This window comes from Aotus nancymaae, unplaced genomic scaffold (genome assembly GCF_030222135.1).
Source record: "Aotus nancymaae isolate 86718 unplaced genomic scaffold, 86718_ANA_hifiasm-v0.15.2.pri h1tg000053l, whole genome shotgun sequence".
Classification (NCBI taxonomy): Eukaryota; Metazoa; Chordata; class Mammalia; order Primates; family Aotidae; genus Aotus; species Aotus nancymaae.
This window is the reverse complement of record NW_026988467.1, coordinates 7842343-7857528: the sequence shown is the minus strand read 5'-3', so window position 1 is coordinate 7857528 and position 15186 is coordinate 7842343. Positions and strand designations below refer to the sequence as shown.

Sequence of the window (15186 nt, the reverse complement as noted above, 5' to 3'; positions counted from 1 at the left end):
CTGTGTGGGGGTTTGTGTGTGTGTGTGTGTGTGTTGGTATGTAAGAGTGTGCGTGCCTATCACTGTGGGTAGGTGGCTCCAGGCTTCCTGGTGCGCCCAGGGGTGGCCACAGTGGGGAGGCTGCACTCAGGCCCTGCCTAGACCCCTGCACTCCCCAGGTGGCCTAGCCTTGTGTGAGTGCAAGAAACCGAAGGGGGCCAGGGGTTTGGAGGACGCGTCCAGGTCCTACATCGAAGCTGGGCCAAGCACATCTGCACGCCCGCACCCCTGGCTGAGCTGTGTGGTCAGGGACCCTTCACATCTGGGAAGGCATGGGGAAGCCACGAGCCCAGGTCCTAGGAAGGTTTGGCATGGACACTTCATCCGCCCAGGGGATCCATTTGTGGGGTCAAGGGAGGTCCTTGAGCCAGGCCCACCCCGACCCCGGCCAGAGCATCTTCCTCAGTCCTGGGCTCCTGCTTGGCCACCCAGCCAGTGGCCCACATCCCTACCTGTCCCCAGCTCTTGCTGCTCCCTGCCCTGGGAGGCAGGTTGGGATCTGGCCTTACTTCCAGTAAAATGACTTCTTTCATATTAGGCCAAGGCGAGAGAGCGGAGACATTTATGAAACTTTGTTTAATGTACTGAAAAGCCATCGGCCAGAACATTTAGGAAATTGATTTTCCTGGCATTGATGAACTCGTTTTATTTTACCCCAGTATTAATTACTTTTTTTTAAAACAAATTAATTTAAGAGTCGTAAAACCTAACAAGTGAGCCAAATGTCCATAGATCATGTCCTGCTCCGCCCCTCCCCATGCCGACCCCCTCCCTCTGTGGGTGGGGGCTCCCAGTGGGGGGAACCTCCTGTCCCTCCCCCTCCCTCCCAGAGGTGATGCGCCCCGCTCCTCCTCTGCAGGAGAGGCCTCCTCGCTGCGGGACTACGCGGCCTCCACCATGACCGAGTTCCTCGGCATGTTTGGCTACGATGACCAGAACACACGGGATGAGCTGGCCAGGAAGATCAGCTTCGAGAAGCTGCACGCAGGCTCCACGCCAGAGGTGGCCACCTCCTCCATGCTGCCTGCCTCCGAGGACACCCTCAGCAAGCGGGCGCGGTTCTCTAAGTACGAGGAGTACATCCGCAAGCTCAAGGCTGGCGAGCAGCTCTCCTGGCCAGCCCCTGGCACCAAGGCCGAGGAGCGCACAGGCAAGGAAGCGGTGGGCCCCCTGCCTGGCCTGCGGCTGCCCAGCAACACAGCGCATCTGGAGACCAAGGCCACCATCCTGCCCCTGCCGTCGCACAGCAGCGTCCAGATGCAGAGCCTGGTGGCCCGGGCCTCCAAGTACGACTTCTTCATCCAGAAACTGAAGACTGGTGAGAACCTGCGGCCCCAGAACGGGAGCACCTACAAGAAGCCCTCCAAGTACGACCTGGAGAACGTCAAGTACCTGCACCTCTTCAAACCCGGGGAGGGCAGCCCCGACATGGGCGGGGCCATCGCCTTCAAGACGGGCAAGGTGGGGCGCCCCTCCAAGTACGACGTCCGGGGCATCCAGAAGCCAGGCCCCACCAAGGTTCCGCCCACCCCCAGCCTGGCTCCCGCACCCCTCGCCAGTGTGCCCAGTGCCCCCAGCGCCCCCGGGCCAGGGCCGGAGCCGCCTGCCTCCCTGCCCTTCAACACTCCCGAGTACCTGAAGTCAACCTTCTCCAAAACAGACTCCATCACCACGGGGACCGTCTCCACTGTCAAGTAAGGCGCTCCCCACCCCACAATGCCCAGAGCCAGGAGCCAGACTAGACGGGAGGCCTCCTTCCTCACCAAGGTCACCTGTGCTTGAGAACACACCTGCCGCTCACACCTCACACACATCCACTGTGCACCCAGGCGCACACACACTCAGGCTGCCATCCACACACTTCCACACGCAGAGGCGTGCACCACACTCATGTTCACTCTTGCGCCCACAGAACCACACGTGAGCACCCCCGCAGCACCTGCCCAGCTCCCAGCGCTGCACACTCCACCCCTCCCGTGTCCCTCTAACACGCCCCCACACACACGCTCACGCTCCCAGGCACCGGGGTATTCTGCCTTTCGCTAGCATGCACACCGGCACTGCAGCCACCCCCATCAGCCCGTGACAGCCTTCCTCTACCTGCTGCCACAAGCAACATGCAGGCCTGTGGCTGGCTGAGAAAACCCCGCCCTGGGTGGGACGCTGGGTCCATGATGGTGGCCCTGGCTCCTGGGCTCGGGGGAGGCAGGAAGCAAAGTTAGTGGGGAGGTACGTACACCCTTACAGCCTGAACCCGTGGGCAGGGGAGTGGTCTGGGTGGTAAGATGGTAGGTGGTATAGAGCTGAGTGAGACCCTCCCCCAGAGTGCCTCCTGCAGTGGCCCCAGACCCTGGGGGCTGGGCTGCATACCCAGGAGCAGAGCTAGCCGGGATACACCTTCCCTGCCCAGCTGCCCGTCCCCACCTCACATCCTTCCCTGTTGGGGGGCCTGGTTCCCCTCAGCCAGCGGCCTCCTGATGTTCCCTGAGTGCCAGGCGGCTGAGCCAGGGTTCTGTGGCTTTCTGCCCCATCAGACCCCAGGCTGGCCTGTGCCTGAGGGGGGCTCCAGCCCCACCTGCTTGAAGTGGCCCTGCCCTCCCAGAGTTGGGCCTGTTGAACCTCTGCCCAGCTTCCGCCAGGGATGTCCTCAGTCCTGCCCTGGGTGCCTTGGACACTGCAGAGCAGAGGGGCTGGGGGCTCAGGGCAGGGGCTGCCCTCCAGATGCCCCCTCGGCATGAGGCTGCCCGTCCGCTCACCGGCTGTGACCTTCGTGTCTCTCGCCAGGAACGGACTGCCCACAGATAAACCAGCCGCCACTGAAGATGTAAACATTTACCAGAAATATATCGCCAGGTAGGCCCCTGGGGGGGAGTGCCATGGAGAGAAGATGGGGGGCCAGGACTGTCTGGGGACTCAGGCCATTCGCTTGACATCTGACCTCTAGGGCCAAGGTAGCTGCCTCCTCCCACTTCCTTCCACTTCGGTCCCTCCACCCCCGAGGGCTGCCCTGTGCGCCCGTTTCAGAGCCTCCCTCTGCTCTGTGCGGTCCAGGCTGCACCGTCCCTCAGCGGCCTGTGCCCCCAGGTCAGGCCAGGGTTCCAACACAGGGCCTGGCCACAGGTGAGTGCAGCGCCTCCAGCTTGCCTGGGTCCTGCTGTCACACAGAGCCTTGGGTAGGGTGCCGGCCACCGTGGAACTGTCAGGTTGGGAAGGTAGAGACAGGCCAGGTGCAGTGGCTCATGCCTATAATCCTAGCTCTGAGGGAGGCCAAGGTGAGAGGGTCACTTGAGGCCAGGAGTTTGAGATCAGCCTGGGCAACAGCGTGAGACCCTATCTTTAAAAATAAAATAAAAGAGAGAGAGAGAGAAGGGGTGGGCTGGCATCCTCTCTGACACAGCCCAATGCCTTCCCCAGTGAGGCTCTGAAACCACCTGACTCCAGACCAACCCCTTTCCATCCCGAAGGCAGTGGGACTGGCAGTGAAGCACCTTTGCCTCAACAGATTCCCCCAAATCACACAAATAACACCCCCTGCCCCACCCCCCGCCTGCCCTCTGATGGGCCAGCACACAGCGGCCGGTGCCTGTCTGTCCCCGATCTTCCAGGTTCCTCCCCACTCTTCTCCGCCCGCTGTCCCGCTCTGTCTTCAGCTCTCCCCGTGCTGTCTCCTCTATAGTATTATTATTACCGTTATTATTAGTGCCTCCGCAGATGGCCCTTTTGGCAGCTTCAGCTTAAATATTTATTTGCACGTGGTTTTCCCCTTACAGTATGGGGTTTCTCTCTCTGTCTCCCGCAATCTCTCATCATCCTTGGAGGGGGACAGGCAGGCTGAGCCACCTCCTTCTCCACAGTTGTCATGGTGTGGCCTCTCCAGCGTGGCCTCCCCACGGCCCGCCGTCACCGAGGCTGTGAGAGCCACGTCCCAGCGGCCCTGGGGCCTGGAGGAGGACGGGTTTCCTGGGAGGCAGCTCGGGCTCCTGGCAGTGGCAGCAGCGGCCGGAGAGTGAGCTTCTTGCTGCAGGAAGCCAAACAGATGCTGTGCTTTAAAAATTCATAACTCTGCACTGTTTCAAGTGTCAGGAAAAGCCCAGGACAGAGAGAGCCCTCTAACACCTCTCAGCATCAGAGCCTGGGCGGGCCCAACCAGGGTCTCTGCACCTGGCCAGAGCTGGGCGGGCTGGGAATAGGGCAGTCAGCCCCTGCAGAAACGGCAGGTGGGCAGCCGAGGGGGCGTCCGCCTGCCCTCCCATCCCAGGGCTCGGGTCCCTCTGTCTCCCCCTGCTCCGACTTTTGGCCACCTCAGTGTCGTTCCCTTCTTGGGGCCGGGCCTCTTTGCCTCAGTGGGCCTGGGATTCCCGCCAGGCCCAGTCACTTGCCCAGGCCTCTGCAACTTCACCTCCCCTCCGAGTGTCCTCCCTGGGGCTGGGGCTGGGGCTGCCACCCAGAGCAGGGCCCTGACGCTACCCCCTTCCCTCCAGGTTCTCGGGCAGTCAGCACTGTGGCCATATCCACTGTGCCTACCAGTACCGGGAGCACTACCACTGCCTCGACCCCGAGTGCAACTACCAGGTACGGCCGCCTCGGGCCCGGCTCCGCCTCCCCTGCCCGCCAGTGCAGCATGGAGGCATTTAGAAGTGGGGGTGGGAGGTGCTTAGTTCTACCTGCACCACCTAAACTTGACTGGAGCAGACAGAGGGCTGACAAAAACGGCTAGCCTGCCCACACTCCCTGATTCCCACAGACAGAGCAGCACCCAGGCTCAGGCGCCATGGACATCCCCACAGTGATCATTCTAGCCCTTCTCACTGAGAGCCTCCCACGTGTCTAGGGCCGCGCCAGCCAGCCCATGAGCCTTGTCTTATTGACTCCTTGCAGTGGCCTTAGGTTAGCATTACTGCCCCATCTTAAAGATGATAAAATTGAGGTTCAGCCAGAACGCTGCTGTGCCCAAGGCTGCCCGCTGGTGAGGGCAGAGCTGGCGAGTGAGGGCAGAGTTGGGGCAGCCTGTGTAGGGCAGCTCCCTCTTGATGGCCAGGGATCCCAGCCTGCCTCAGTCCCCAGCGGCACTGTCAGCACCAGAGCCCCTGCCTCCAAGACCTGGCCCCGACATATCTTCTGTGCTCCTGGGGATGGCCACTGGGGAGCTAGGGGAACATCAGGGGAGAATTGATGGTTCTAGAACCTCTGGGATGGTTCCCTGCAGGGGCTGGTGTGCCTGCCACTGGCCTTGGGCAGTCTGGGCTGCCTTGACCCCAAGCAGGGTTCTTTTCAGGGAGGCCTGAGGCCAGCACCTGGCCCAGGTGCTCTTGGCGGATGGGAGGAAAGGCAGAGGGGGGACCCAGGCTCCTGCCCATGAGGCGCTGTCTCCTGGCAGAGGTTCACGAGTAAGCAGGACGTGATCCGCCACTACAACATGCACAAGAAGCGCGACAACTCCCTGCAGCACGGCTTCATGCGCTTCAGCCCGCTGGACGACTGCAGCGTCTACTACCACGGCTGCCACCTCAACGGGAAGAGCACCCACTACCACTGCATGCAGGTGCCCCCCGCCCCCAGGCCGTCCCGGCTCGGAGTCCCCCGAACCCCTCACTCCCAGAGCCAGGGCTGCCCCGTGGGCAGGGACCCCAGCTGATCGGGAGCCCCTCTTTCTCCAGGCCCCACACAGGGATACCCAGCGAGCCAGTAGGGTCCTGGGGTTCAGGCTTAGGCAGTGTCTGGGGGGCCAGGGTGGGGCCTTCCCCATGGCCATACTTGGTGTGGATGAAATTCAGTGAGCTGTTTATACAGACCGACATTTTTCAGGCTTTAACACCAAGAGTTGCATTGCAAATGATTCCTGAGGAGGTTTTTGTTTAATTCTTTGTTTTAATGCCACGCAGAGTCTGGGCTTTTTCAAGGTGTCAGGGCCAGGAGGAGCGACTTTGGATTGCAAATAGCAGCCCCGTGCCTCCCCCGGTATTTGTCAGGGGTTGTTATGGGCTCCGTGAACAACCTGGGCCTCAAGGAGAGGGGGGCCACCCTCTGGGCTCTGAGATGGTGCAGACACTGGCACGGCCCAGCCTTCAAGAGTGTTCAGATTCCACGGGTTTTTACTCAATATGGCAACGTTGCCTTCCTGGCCTGGCTGGGGTGGGGTGGGAGGGCCCTGTGCCCAAGAACTGTCCACTGAGCAAATCCCTGGGCTAAAGGTGACCTCCGGGGTCCAGCCCCTGTCTGCCCGCTGAGGGTTTTAGAGGTAGGGCCGTGGATTGGCACTCAAAATCCAACTCCTGCAGAATGCAGCTGCCTCCCCTGGGCCAAAAAGTACCCCAGGTCTCCGGAAATGCCCTGACCCTCGGCACAGACGGAGGCAGCCCCAGCAGCACCCGGCCCCTCCGTGGGGGCCTGAGGGGTGTTAGAGGCTTTCTCCTTGGCTTCCTATGTTGACCTTCCGCGGTCTCCAGTCTGAAGAGGTGCCAGAGCTCTCCTGAGTAGGGAAGTCAGGGACCCCAGCCACACCCAGTGGCGCGGACCTCGGCCCTGGAGCGCCTGGCCTCTGTTTGAACACCTGACCGCCATCCCGTCCCGTGCAGGTGGGCTGTAACAAGGTGTACACAAGCACGTCCGACGTGATGACCCACGAGAACTTCCACAAGAAGAACACCCAGCTCATCAACGACGGGTTCCAGCGCTTCCGAGCCACCGAGGACTGCGGCACGGCCGACTGCCAGTTCTACGGGCAGAAGACCACACACTTCCACTGCAGGTCAGCGGGGCGGGGCCTCCCCGGACAGAAGCTGGGAGGGAAGGCAGGGACCCAGGGCCGCGGTGGGAACAGGGCGGGGCCTCCTCTGGGCCCCCTGAGGCTCCGTGACAGGCTCCCCATGTCCCCTGCAGGCGCCCGGGCTGCACATTCACCTTCAAGAACAAGTGTGACATTGAGAAGCACAAGAGCTACCACATCAAGGACGACGCGTACGCCAAGGACGGCTTCAAGAAGTTCTACAAGTACGAGGAGTGCAAGTACGAGGGCTGCGTGTACAGCAAGGCCACCAACCACTTCCACTGCATCCGCGCCGGCTGCGGCTTCACCTTCACCTCCACCAGCCAGATGACCTCACACAAGCGCAAGCACGAGCGCCGGCACATCCGCTCCTCGGGCGCGCTGGGGCTGCCGCCCTCGCTGCTGGGCGCCAAGGACACGGAGCAGGAGGAGTCCAGCAACGACGACCTGGTCGACTTCTCCGCCCTGAGCAGCAAGAACTCCAGCCTGAGCGCCTCCCCCACCAGCCAGCAGGCCTCCGAGGCTGGGCCCAGTGCCACCAAGCCCCCCAACAGCAAGATCTCAGGGCTGCTGCCCCAGGGCCTGCCCGGCTCCATCCCCCTGGCCCTGGCCCTCTCTAACTCGGGCCTGCCCAGCCCGGCGCCCTACTTCCCCATCCTGGCTGGCCGTGGGAGCACCTCCCTGCCCGTGGGCACCCCCAGCCTCCTGGGTGCGGTGTCGTCCGGGGCAGCAGCCTCAGTCACCCCTGACACGCCCTCGCTGGTCGCCTCTGGAGCTGGAGACTCGGCCCCCATGGCTGCCGCCTCTGTCCCGGCGCCACCTGCCTCCATCATGGAGAGGATCTCTGCGAGCAAGGGCCTCATCTCGCCCATGATGGCCAGGCTGGCCGCTGCTGCCCTCAAGCCCTCTGCCACCTTTGACCCAGGTGAGCAGGCTGGGTCCTGCCTGGAAAGCAGGCACCTTCTTCTGGACTGGGGTGGCCCCCTGGCCTCGGGCTGCAGAGCAGAGTCAGGGGGTGTTTGGAAGAGGTGTCCATGTGGCCCCTGCCTGCCAGCGCCCCTTCTTTGCCTGGTCTTTGCCTCCATCCTGTTGGTTTCCATGTGGAGCCCTTGGCTCTGGCTCACCCACAGCAGGGGGCCTGTGCTTCTGTTTCTCCATCCATGACATGGGGGCAATGGTCCCTGCCTGTTAGGCTGCCCCGCATCCCTGGGGCCACTGCAGGTCCCCCCACCACCGTCTGTTCACCCTCCCACATCCCAAGTCCAGCCCTGATGAGAGCAGGCCCAGGGCCCCAGGCATGCCCAGAGTTTCCTGCAGCTGACCTGGAGCGGGGCCTGTGTCCAGCCCAGCAGTGCCAGGGGCAGCACCTCACACCTGGACACCTGCAGGCCTGGGGATGCCCTTCCCAGGCTCCTTCCTCCACAAGTACTGCCCAGTAGGACTTGCCAGACAATGGAAGCCTTCGGTTCTGCACTGTCTGACTTGGTAGCCACTGGCCACGTGTGGCTGTTGGTGCTTGAAGGTGGGTCTGTGACACGGAAGCAGGACTGTCACATTAGACAGCCACACTTGGCCAGGGACTGCCATGTCGGACAGAAAAGGGCCAGAGCCCGGAGTTGCATCTTCCTTCTTCACGCTGACTCACTGAGGGGCGCAGCTCTCTTTCCTCCTTCCTATAATTTCATAAATTCTCCATTTAAAAAAATGTTCTTTCTGTTTTTCTCTGGATTGGGTCGGGAGGCCGGTTCTATTCACCTCACTCCCCTCCCTTTTTCCTTCTCTGGGTAGTTCCTATTTTTTGACTCCTCGGGGAGAGTTCAGTTCACGTCTGGGATGTGGCTTATTTCAGTTATTCATTCAACAACCACTGATGCCTGCTGAGAGCCAGGCTCCAAGCTGGGTGCTGGGGACACAGCACGCTGGACGCCAGATGGAGTCCCACCCCGTGGAGCCGGCAGCCGGTTGGGGATGGTCTGTCCCGGGCACATGGCTAGGAAGTGGTGAACCAAGGCGCTGTCCGCGGGAGTGGGGCTCCTGGCCTAGATGCCTGCTCCCATTCGAAACCCTCTCAGAACTGGCGAGACTGAGGGTCCCCGTGGCCAGCCCGCGGCTCTGCCTACACCTCAAGGAGGCTGCCAGTGCTTGGCAGGGGGGCTGGGCCATGTTTCCCTGGGACCTTGGGCAGGTGACTTTGGAGAGCCGCTAGAATGTGGACTCCTGAGGTCTGAAAACTCTCACAGGCCCGATAGGGTGCGCATACCCAGCAGCAGCACGGAGGGGCGGCCTCCTAGTCCAGGCCTGGGTGGGGCCTCGCTGGCCACATCCCTCCAGCCAGGTGCCTCCTGGCCAGGGCCACCTGGGCTCAGTGGCCAGACTATCAAGTACTTTGTTTTCATTAGAAAAGTCTCCTTCCCCCAAAAGAAAGGTCAAGCTCAGGGAGGGGGCTGTTTTATTTTTTAATAAAATGCCACTTGCTGTCTCTGAAGCGGCTCTCTGTCAGCTGCAGCGCCTGGGGGCAAATTAATATTTCCGTCACTGGGGGATTGTGGGGGAAGCCTCACTGGACGGCCCTGTCAGCAACTTCTTTTACCCCTGCTCTGTGGGCCTCCTCACCCCACCAGCTCCCTCCCAGACCCAACCCAGCCCACCCTGTCCAGCCTCATGTCCCTGCCCCAGACAGCTTGACTGCGGGGGTCACACAGTGTGGCCGCTCTAACTGGCCATCCACCCCATCGCCCTGACACAGCAGAGTCCCTTCCTGGGCATGCTCCATGCAGGCTGTCACCCGGCAACCGCAGGCTGGGGACCACAGAGGGACCCTCCCAGTCCAGATCTGCCACTTTCCCTCAGCATTAACAGAGTCTTTAATAAAAGCCTAAGCGGCAGCCCCACAAATCAACTGTGACAGTTGGTGGAGAAAATGAAGGGCCCCCGCCCCCACCCCAGCCCCCTCCCCAGCCTCCCGCCCTTCTCCTCCAGGAGGCCCTGAGCCAGGACAACTTTGACATAATTTTGCAATAATTATCACTTGAAGAATTGCCACACAGGAGCAAGCGTCTCGAGCGATCACGTCAGCGGGAGAAGCGCTGACCAGCAGCCGGGGCTCACCCAGCCCACTGTCCTCCCTCCAGGGGGCAGTGCCCGGGCCAGGCCTTCAGCCGCTCTGACGAATCTTCCCTCCCCTCCCCTGCAGGAAGTGGGCAGCAGGTCACCCCAGCCAGGTTCCCCCCAGCCCAGGTGAAGCCGGAACCCGGTGAGAGCACCGGCACCCCAGGCCCCCATGAGGCCTCCCAGGACCGCAGTCTAGACCTGACTGTGAAGGAGCCCAGGTGAGGCGAGGCCCCCTAGGGAGCTGGCCCCAGGACCAACCGCACCTTCTAGCTGGAGCCCCGGGGTGGTCCAGACTGGGCAGCTGCAGCGGGCCCGGCTGAAGCCCCAGGGCCGGACAGGGAGGGTGAGCCCTGGGGCCCAGGCCCAGGCCGTCTGAGCTCAAGCCCCTTGGTTTGTGTGTTCTAGTAATGAATCAAATGGCCATGCAGTCCCAGCAAATTCATCTCTTTTATCCTCGCTTATGAATAAGGTAAGAGCCATCCATCACACGCCTCCCATTCCCCCACCCAGAGAAATTAAAGCTGTGCTGGGGGGTGGGGGGGATGTGTTTGTTTTTTAATGTTTTCCCTCTAATAAGATGAGTTTGTACCATTTAAATTTTGAGGCCATTTTTCATCGGATATAATTTCAGAGCCACTGCTTACAAATTAATTTAATGAACTGGCTGAAGAAATATATCCCAGCCTCTGACACCTTTTTTTCCCTTCAGATGGAGGGCTCCAAAAGCTTTTCCAGAGCCCTTCAACTTCATTCGTGCCTCGTTATTAATTTTATTTATTTATTTTATATATTTTTTTGTTTAAAAGGGGGTGGGGGAGGGGGGACTAAAGTGGGAGCAAAACATCAATTTCCACTTTTCGGATTGAGTAATGGGCTCGGACGCTTCCGGAGAGGTCGCTCCGGAATATTTATTTTAAATAATGCAGGGTCTCTGTAAATTATACATCATCTCAAATATATTTTTCCCCCCTTCACATGATACATTTGACTACAGCAAGATTAATTCGGTTACTGTACACCAGTGACTGCGCTGAGGAGGGGCCCAGCCTGGGCCGCACCTCTCACCGCAGGGGTCCCAGCTGGGGGCGCCTGCTGGGGAAGGAGCCTTGATGCCCTGAGGCGTCCACTCCTTGACCACTTGCTCTCTTGCTCTCCTTCCCCTTCCTTTGGCCGCTGCCCCTGCATCCCCATCCCTTTCTGTGGAGCCTTTGCACTGACCCCCTCCTGGCCACTGCAGCGAGCCTGTCTCCAATCTCACCTGTGAGCCTTCCTCCCTCCCTCTCTCCTTCCCTCCCTCTCTCCCTCCTTCCCTCCTTCTCTCTCCCCTTTGTGGGCCTCCTCTTGTTCTCAAGGAATTCGTAGGGGTTCCCCCATCCCTCCTCCTCCTGAGCTTCTTTTGAAAACCTTCTGGCAGGAAAGTAACCAGGGAGCCTCGAAGTCTGGGGAAGGATGGGCTGCACTGTGCACCCTGAGTCTCAGCCTCGGCTTGAGTGATGGATCCCATGGCAAGGGCTCCAGTGGAGGAGCCCTGGGGAGGCCTAGCAGCTCCTGGGGCCTGGGCAGCGAGCAGGCTCTCGGTTCAGGGAGGGCCCGGCCACAGCCAGAACCAAGCAGGCAGGCTGCGTTCTCTGCTGGCACTGAGGGCCCAGTGGGTCCCTGCAGCCCCGAGCTTCAGCCGCTGCTCCCCGGGCAGCCGTGTCCATGTCCTGCCCAAGGTGCCCCAGCCTCACACTCGGCCTCTGTCCTCACAGATGTCTCAGGGCAACCCAGGCCTGGGCAGCCTGCTGAACATCAAGGCAGAAGTGGAGGGGAGCCCCGCTGCGGAGCCCTCACCCTTTCTGGGCAAGGCCGTGAAGGCGCTGGTGCAGGAGAAGCTGGCGGAGCCCTGGAAGGTGTACCTGCGCAGGTGAGGGGCTGCCAGCGCTGCCCACCCATCCTCCCCCAGCACCCACCCCAGAGCCCCTGGCTCTCCTCTAACCCTGGCTCCTCTGGCTAGGTTTGGTACCAAGGACTTCTGCGACGGCCAGTGTGACTTCCTCCACAAAGCCCACTTCCACTGCGTGGTGGAGGAATGTGGCGCACTCTTCAGCACCTTGGACGGGGCCATCAAGCACGCAAAGTGAGTAGGGTGCTGGGGGCATTTCAGCAGCGCCCACTGATCCCAGCCTGGCTCTGGGGTGGGTGGGGCCGGGGCCTGTACAGCTGTTTCCACCAGACCACAGAAGCTGAGCGGCATCTCAGAGGTGCTGCCCCAGCAAGGGTGGGCTTCCCATCCTCCTTCACACACGCAGCCCTCAGCCTGGGGCCCTGAGCAACAGCTGCTGCTGCACCCATGTCCCCAGGGCAGCCACAGGTCCCAGCACATGCCCCCTGCAGAGCAAGCCAGAGGGGTGCAGAACCCAGCTGGAGAGACTTGGCTGTGACCTGGGGAGGAGCCCTAGCTGAAGGCCTTTCCAGGCCACAATATTACATCTCTAGGTTACTTTTGACCTAAAAATAATGAAATGAATTTATAACTCCCATGGAGTTAAAAGGTTTCAAGCCTGACCACCTAATTATAAGGGAACTCAGAACTTGCAATCGTTTAAAACAGATCTGCACGCTCCCAAGGCTTTCCCCACTGCACAGGCACCCCGGCTGCAGCCTGCTGGGAAGCCTGCCGTGAATTCTGAGAGTCCTACCTTTCAGACCTCCGAGCAGGTTCTGGAAGGAAGGGGCTTCCTGGGGCAGGGCCTGCTGTCACACACACAAGGAGGAGCTGGGGACCGAGAAAGGCATGGTTAGGCCCAAGCCAGGAGCCCACGTTGGGAACCAGAGGACGGGCAGTTTGCTATCCAGTCCTTCTGTCCTGGTGGGGTCACGGAGACTTCTGGAGCTGAATGATGGGGACCAGTAGGGACAGACACCAGGGTCTAGGCCCGTGATGGAGTCACACGTACGCCCTGTGAACCTGTCTTTGCTGCACCCCTGAGACCCCCTATTCTGCCTCTCGCAGCTTCCACTTCCGGACAGAGGGAGGAGCCGCAAAAGGAAACACAGAGGCTGCCTTCCCGGCCTCGGCTGCCGAGACCAAACCTCCCATGGCCCCCTCGTCCCCTCCGGTCCCTTCTGTCACCACGGCCACCGTGTCCTCTCTGGAGGGGCCCACCCCCAGCCCAGCCTCCGTGCCCTCCACCCCCACCCTGCTCGCCTGGAAGCAGCTGGCTTCCGCCATCCCCCAGATGTCTCAGATCCCAGCGTCAGTGCCTCACCTGCCCGCCTCGCCCTTGGCAACGACTTCTCTAGAGAACGCCAAGCCCCAGGTCAAACCCGGATTCCTCCAGTTCCAGGAGAAGTGAGTCCCTCGATGAGCCGGGAGTCCCGTGTTCCCCTTGCGTCTCGGGAGTAGGTGCTAGCAAGGGCGCTAGGAGGCCCTGTTCCTCACTGCGGATGGTGCTGGCTGTCCCCAGCCTCTCTAGGGCATGGCCATCAGGTGATGTTCTTCCAGCCAAAGATGCTGCTGCTCCTACCTCACTGCCTGTCCCAGAGCAGGCCAGCCAGCGTGGGCCGATGGTGGCAGCAGTGGCCACTGCTCCTGCAGGGCACGTGGTGATCCTGCCAGGGCCAGCTAGGGTGGGCTGGGCGTGGTGGTCCTCAGAGGACGTCTCCCAGCCTGATAAGAAGGGCTGCGTCTCCCTCCAGGCCTCCGTGCTGGCCTCCTCTGTGGTTCACACCCACGGCTGAATCTCTGCAGGGCACGTGAAGTCATGGGTCGGGGTGAGGGGGCCAGGCCCTTCCTGGCTATCACTGGCCTGCACAGTGCTCTGAGCTCTTGGGTGGAAGGGACCCTCCTCACTGGATGGTGGTGGCTCCTTGTAGGGAGAACGGTGACTTTGTATCATCATGTGTGCGGCTTCCTGTTCTCAATAAAAGTAATAAATTGGATTATTTATACCGCCTGAGTGGCAGCTGTCCTCCCTCTCTGAGCACCTGGGGCTGGGCCCGTAGCATGGAAGAGGCCCAGCACTCTTCTCCGTCCCTCAACCACCAGCTTCCCCTCCCTTGTCCTCCTCCCCAGAGTGGCAGCTCAGGTTTCCCAGGCTGGTCAGAGTGCCCACTGTGGGTCCCCTGGGAGGGGACTGCCATGTTGCCAACCAGAATGGAAGGCTGGGACCAGTGTCTTCCCGCACCCCTCTGCATCCTGGAGGTTGCCCAGGGCAGGCCAGCACACCCCCTCTTCCCAGCAGCTCTCCCACTCTGCCGGCGAGTGAGGTCTTCTGAGTGGGTGGGTACTGTGGACGCTGAGCTGACCCTGGGGAGCCCAGCAGCTGTGAGCCCCCAGGAACTGACACCAGGCACACGCTTCTGCTTGCTAAAGGCCGTGGCGCTTCCTGGTGGGGCTGAAGCAGTGCTTCCTGGTGGGGCCGAGCACCCGTCTGCAGTCTGTCAGTCAGCCACATCCACGGTGGCGCCCATGCCACGCCAGCCAGGGCCTCACGGCACCCCGCCAGGGCTGGCAGCACCATCCTTATTTTCCGATCCAAGAAGTTTTACAGCCATCCTTATCTATAATCCTGAGGTGTGGCCATGGAAACTACGTGTCCCAGCATGCAGTGCTCTGGGCACCCTGCATATTGCAATCCCTGTGCATCCTGCAGAGCTCCTAAAAGGAGGCAGGAATGCATGCTGGGATCTGTAGTCTCCAGCTGAGTCATCCTGTTGCGCAGGACGGCAGCCCGGGCCATCCCTCTTGGTGGTACCGCTGGTCATGGGGCAGTGAACCCCAACACAAGCGAAGTCAGGACACCGGCAGGGAGGGCTTGGAAATGGCAATGACCTTCTGGGCTGTGGTTTCCTTCCAGCGATCCTTGCCTCGCGACGGACTGCAAGTACGCCAACAAGTTCCACTTCCACTGTCTCTTTGGGAACTGCAAGTACGTCTGCAAAACCTCCGGCAAGGCCGAGTCCCACTGCCTGGACCACATCAACCCCAACAACAACCTGGTGAACGTGCGAGACCAGTTTGCTTACTACTCCCTGCAGTGTCTCTGTCCCAACCAGGTCAGCATGGCGGGCCGGCCCAGGGGCAGAGTAGGGGGCAGGGGAGGGGCAGGGGAGGTGCGGGGCTAGCTCGGGGCACAGGACAGGCACCTCCGGGCAGAGACTCCGTTTCTCACATCTTGCTTAAATGGGTCTCCAGGACTCTGGAAAGGACACCATCTGCCCCTAGGCCCCTGGGCAGGGGTCTAGATAGGTGCTAAGTTGGTGAGGTCTAACCCCCTAGTGGTGAC

The 15186-nt window shown here is 61.0% G+C and overlaps 1 protein-coding gene across 5 annotated transcripts in view; it reads left to right on the top strand.

The window, feature by feature from the left end:
• CASZ1 (castor zinc finger 1) overlaps positions 1-15186 on the top strand; it is a 161847-nt gene that overhangs the window by 139351 nt on the left and 7310 nt on the right. For all 5 annotated transcript variants that reach the window (XM_064363254.1, XM_064363255.1, XM_064363256.1 and 2 more), the window contains 12 exons: positions 899-1733; positions 2824-2892; positions 4521-4611; positions 5417-5581; positions 6615-6787; positions 6919-7730; positions 9999-10134; positions 10322-10385; positions 11668-11822; positions 11913-12035; positions 12912-13250; positions 14758-14956. In XM_064363254.1, the coding sequence (XP_064219324.1) occupies positions 899-1733; positions 2824-2892; positions 4521-4611; positions 5417-5581; positions 6615-6787; positions 6919-7730; positions 9999-10134; positions 10322-10385; positions 11668-11822; positions 11913-12035; positions 12912-13250; positions 14758-14956 (3161 nt within the window). The remainder of the gene's footprint in view (positions 1-898; positions 1734-2823; positions 2893-4520; positions 4612-5416; positions 5582-6614; positions 6788-6918; positions 7731-9998; positions 10135-10321; positions 10386-11667; positions 11823-11912; positions 12036-12911; positions 13251-14757; positions 14957-15186) is intronic.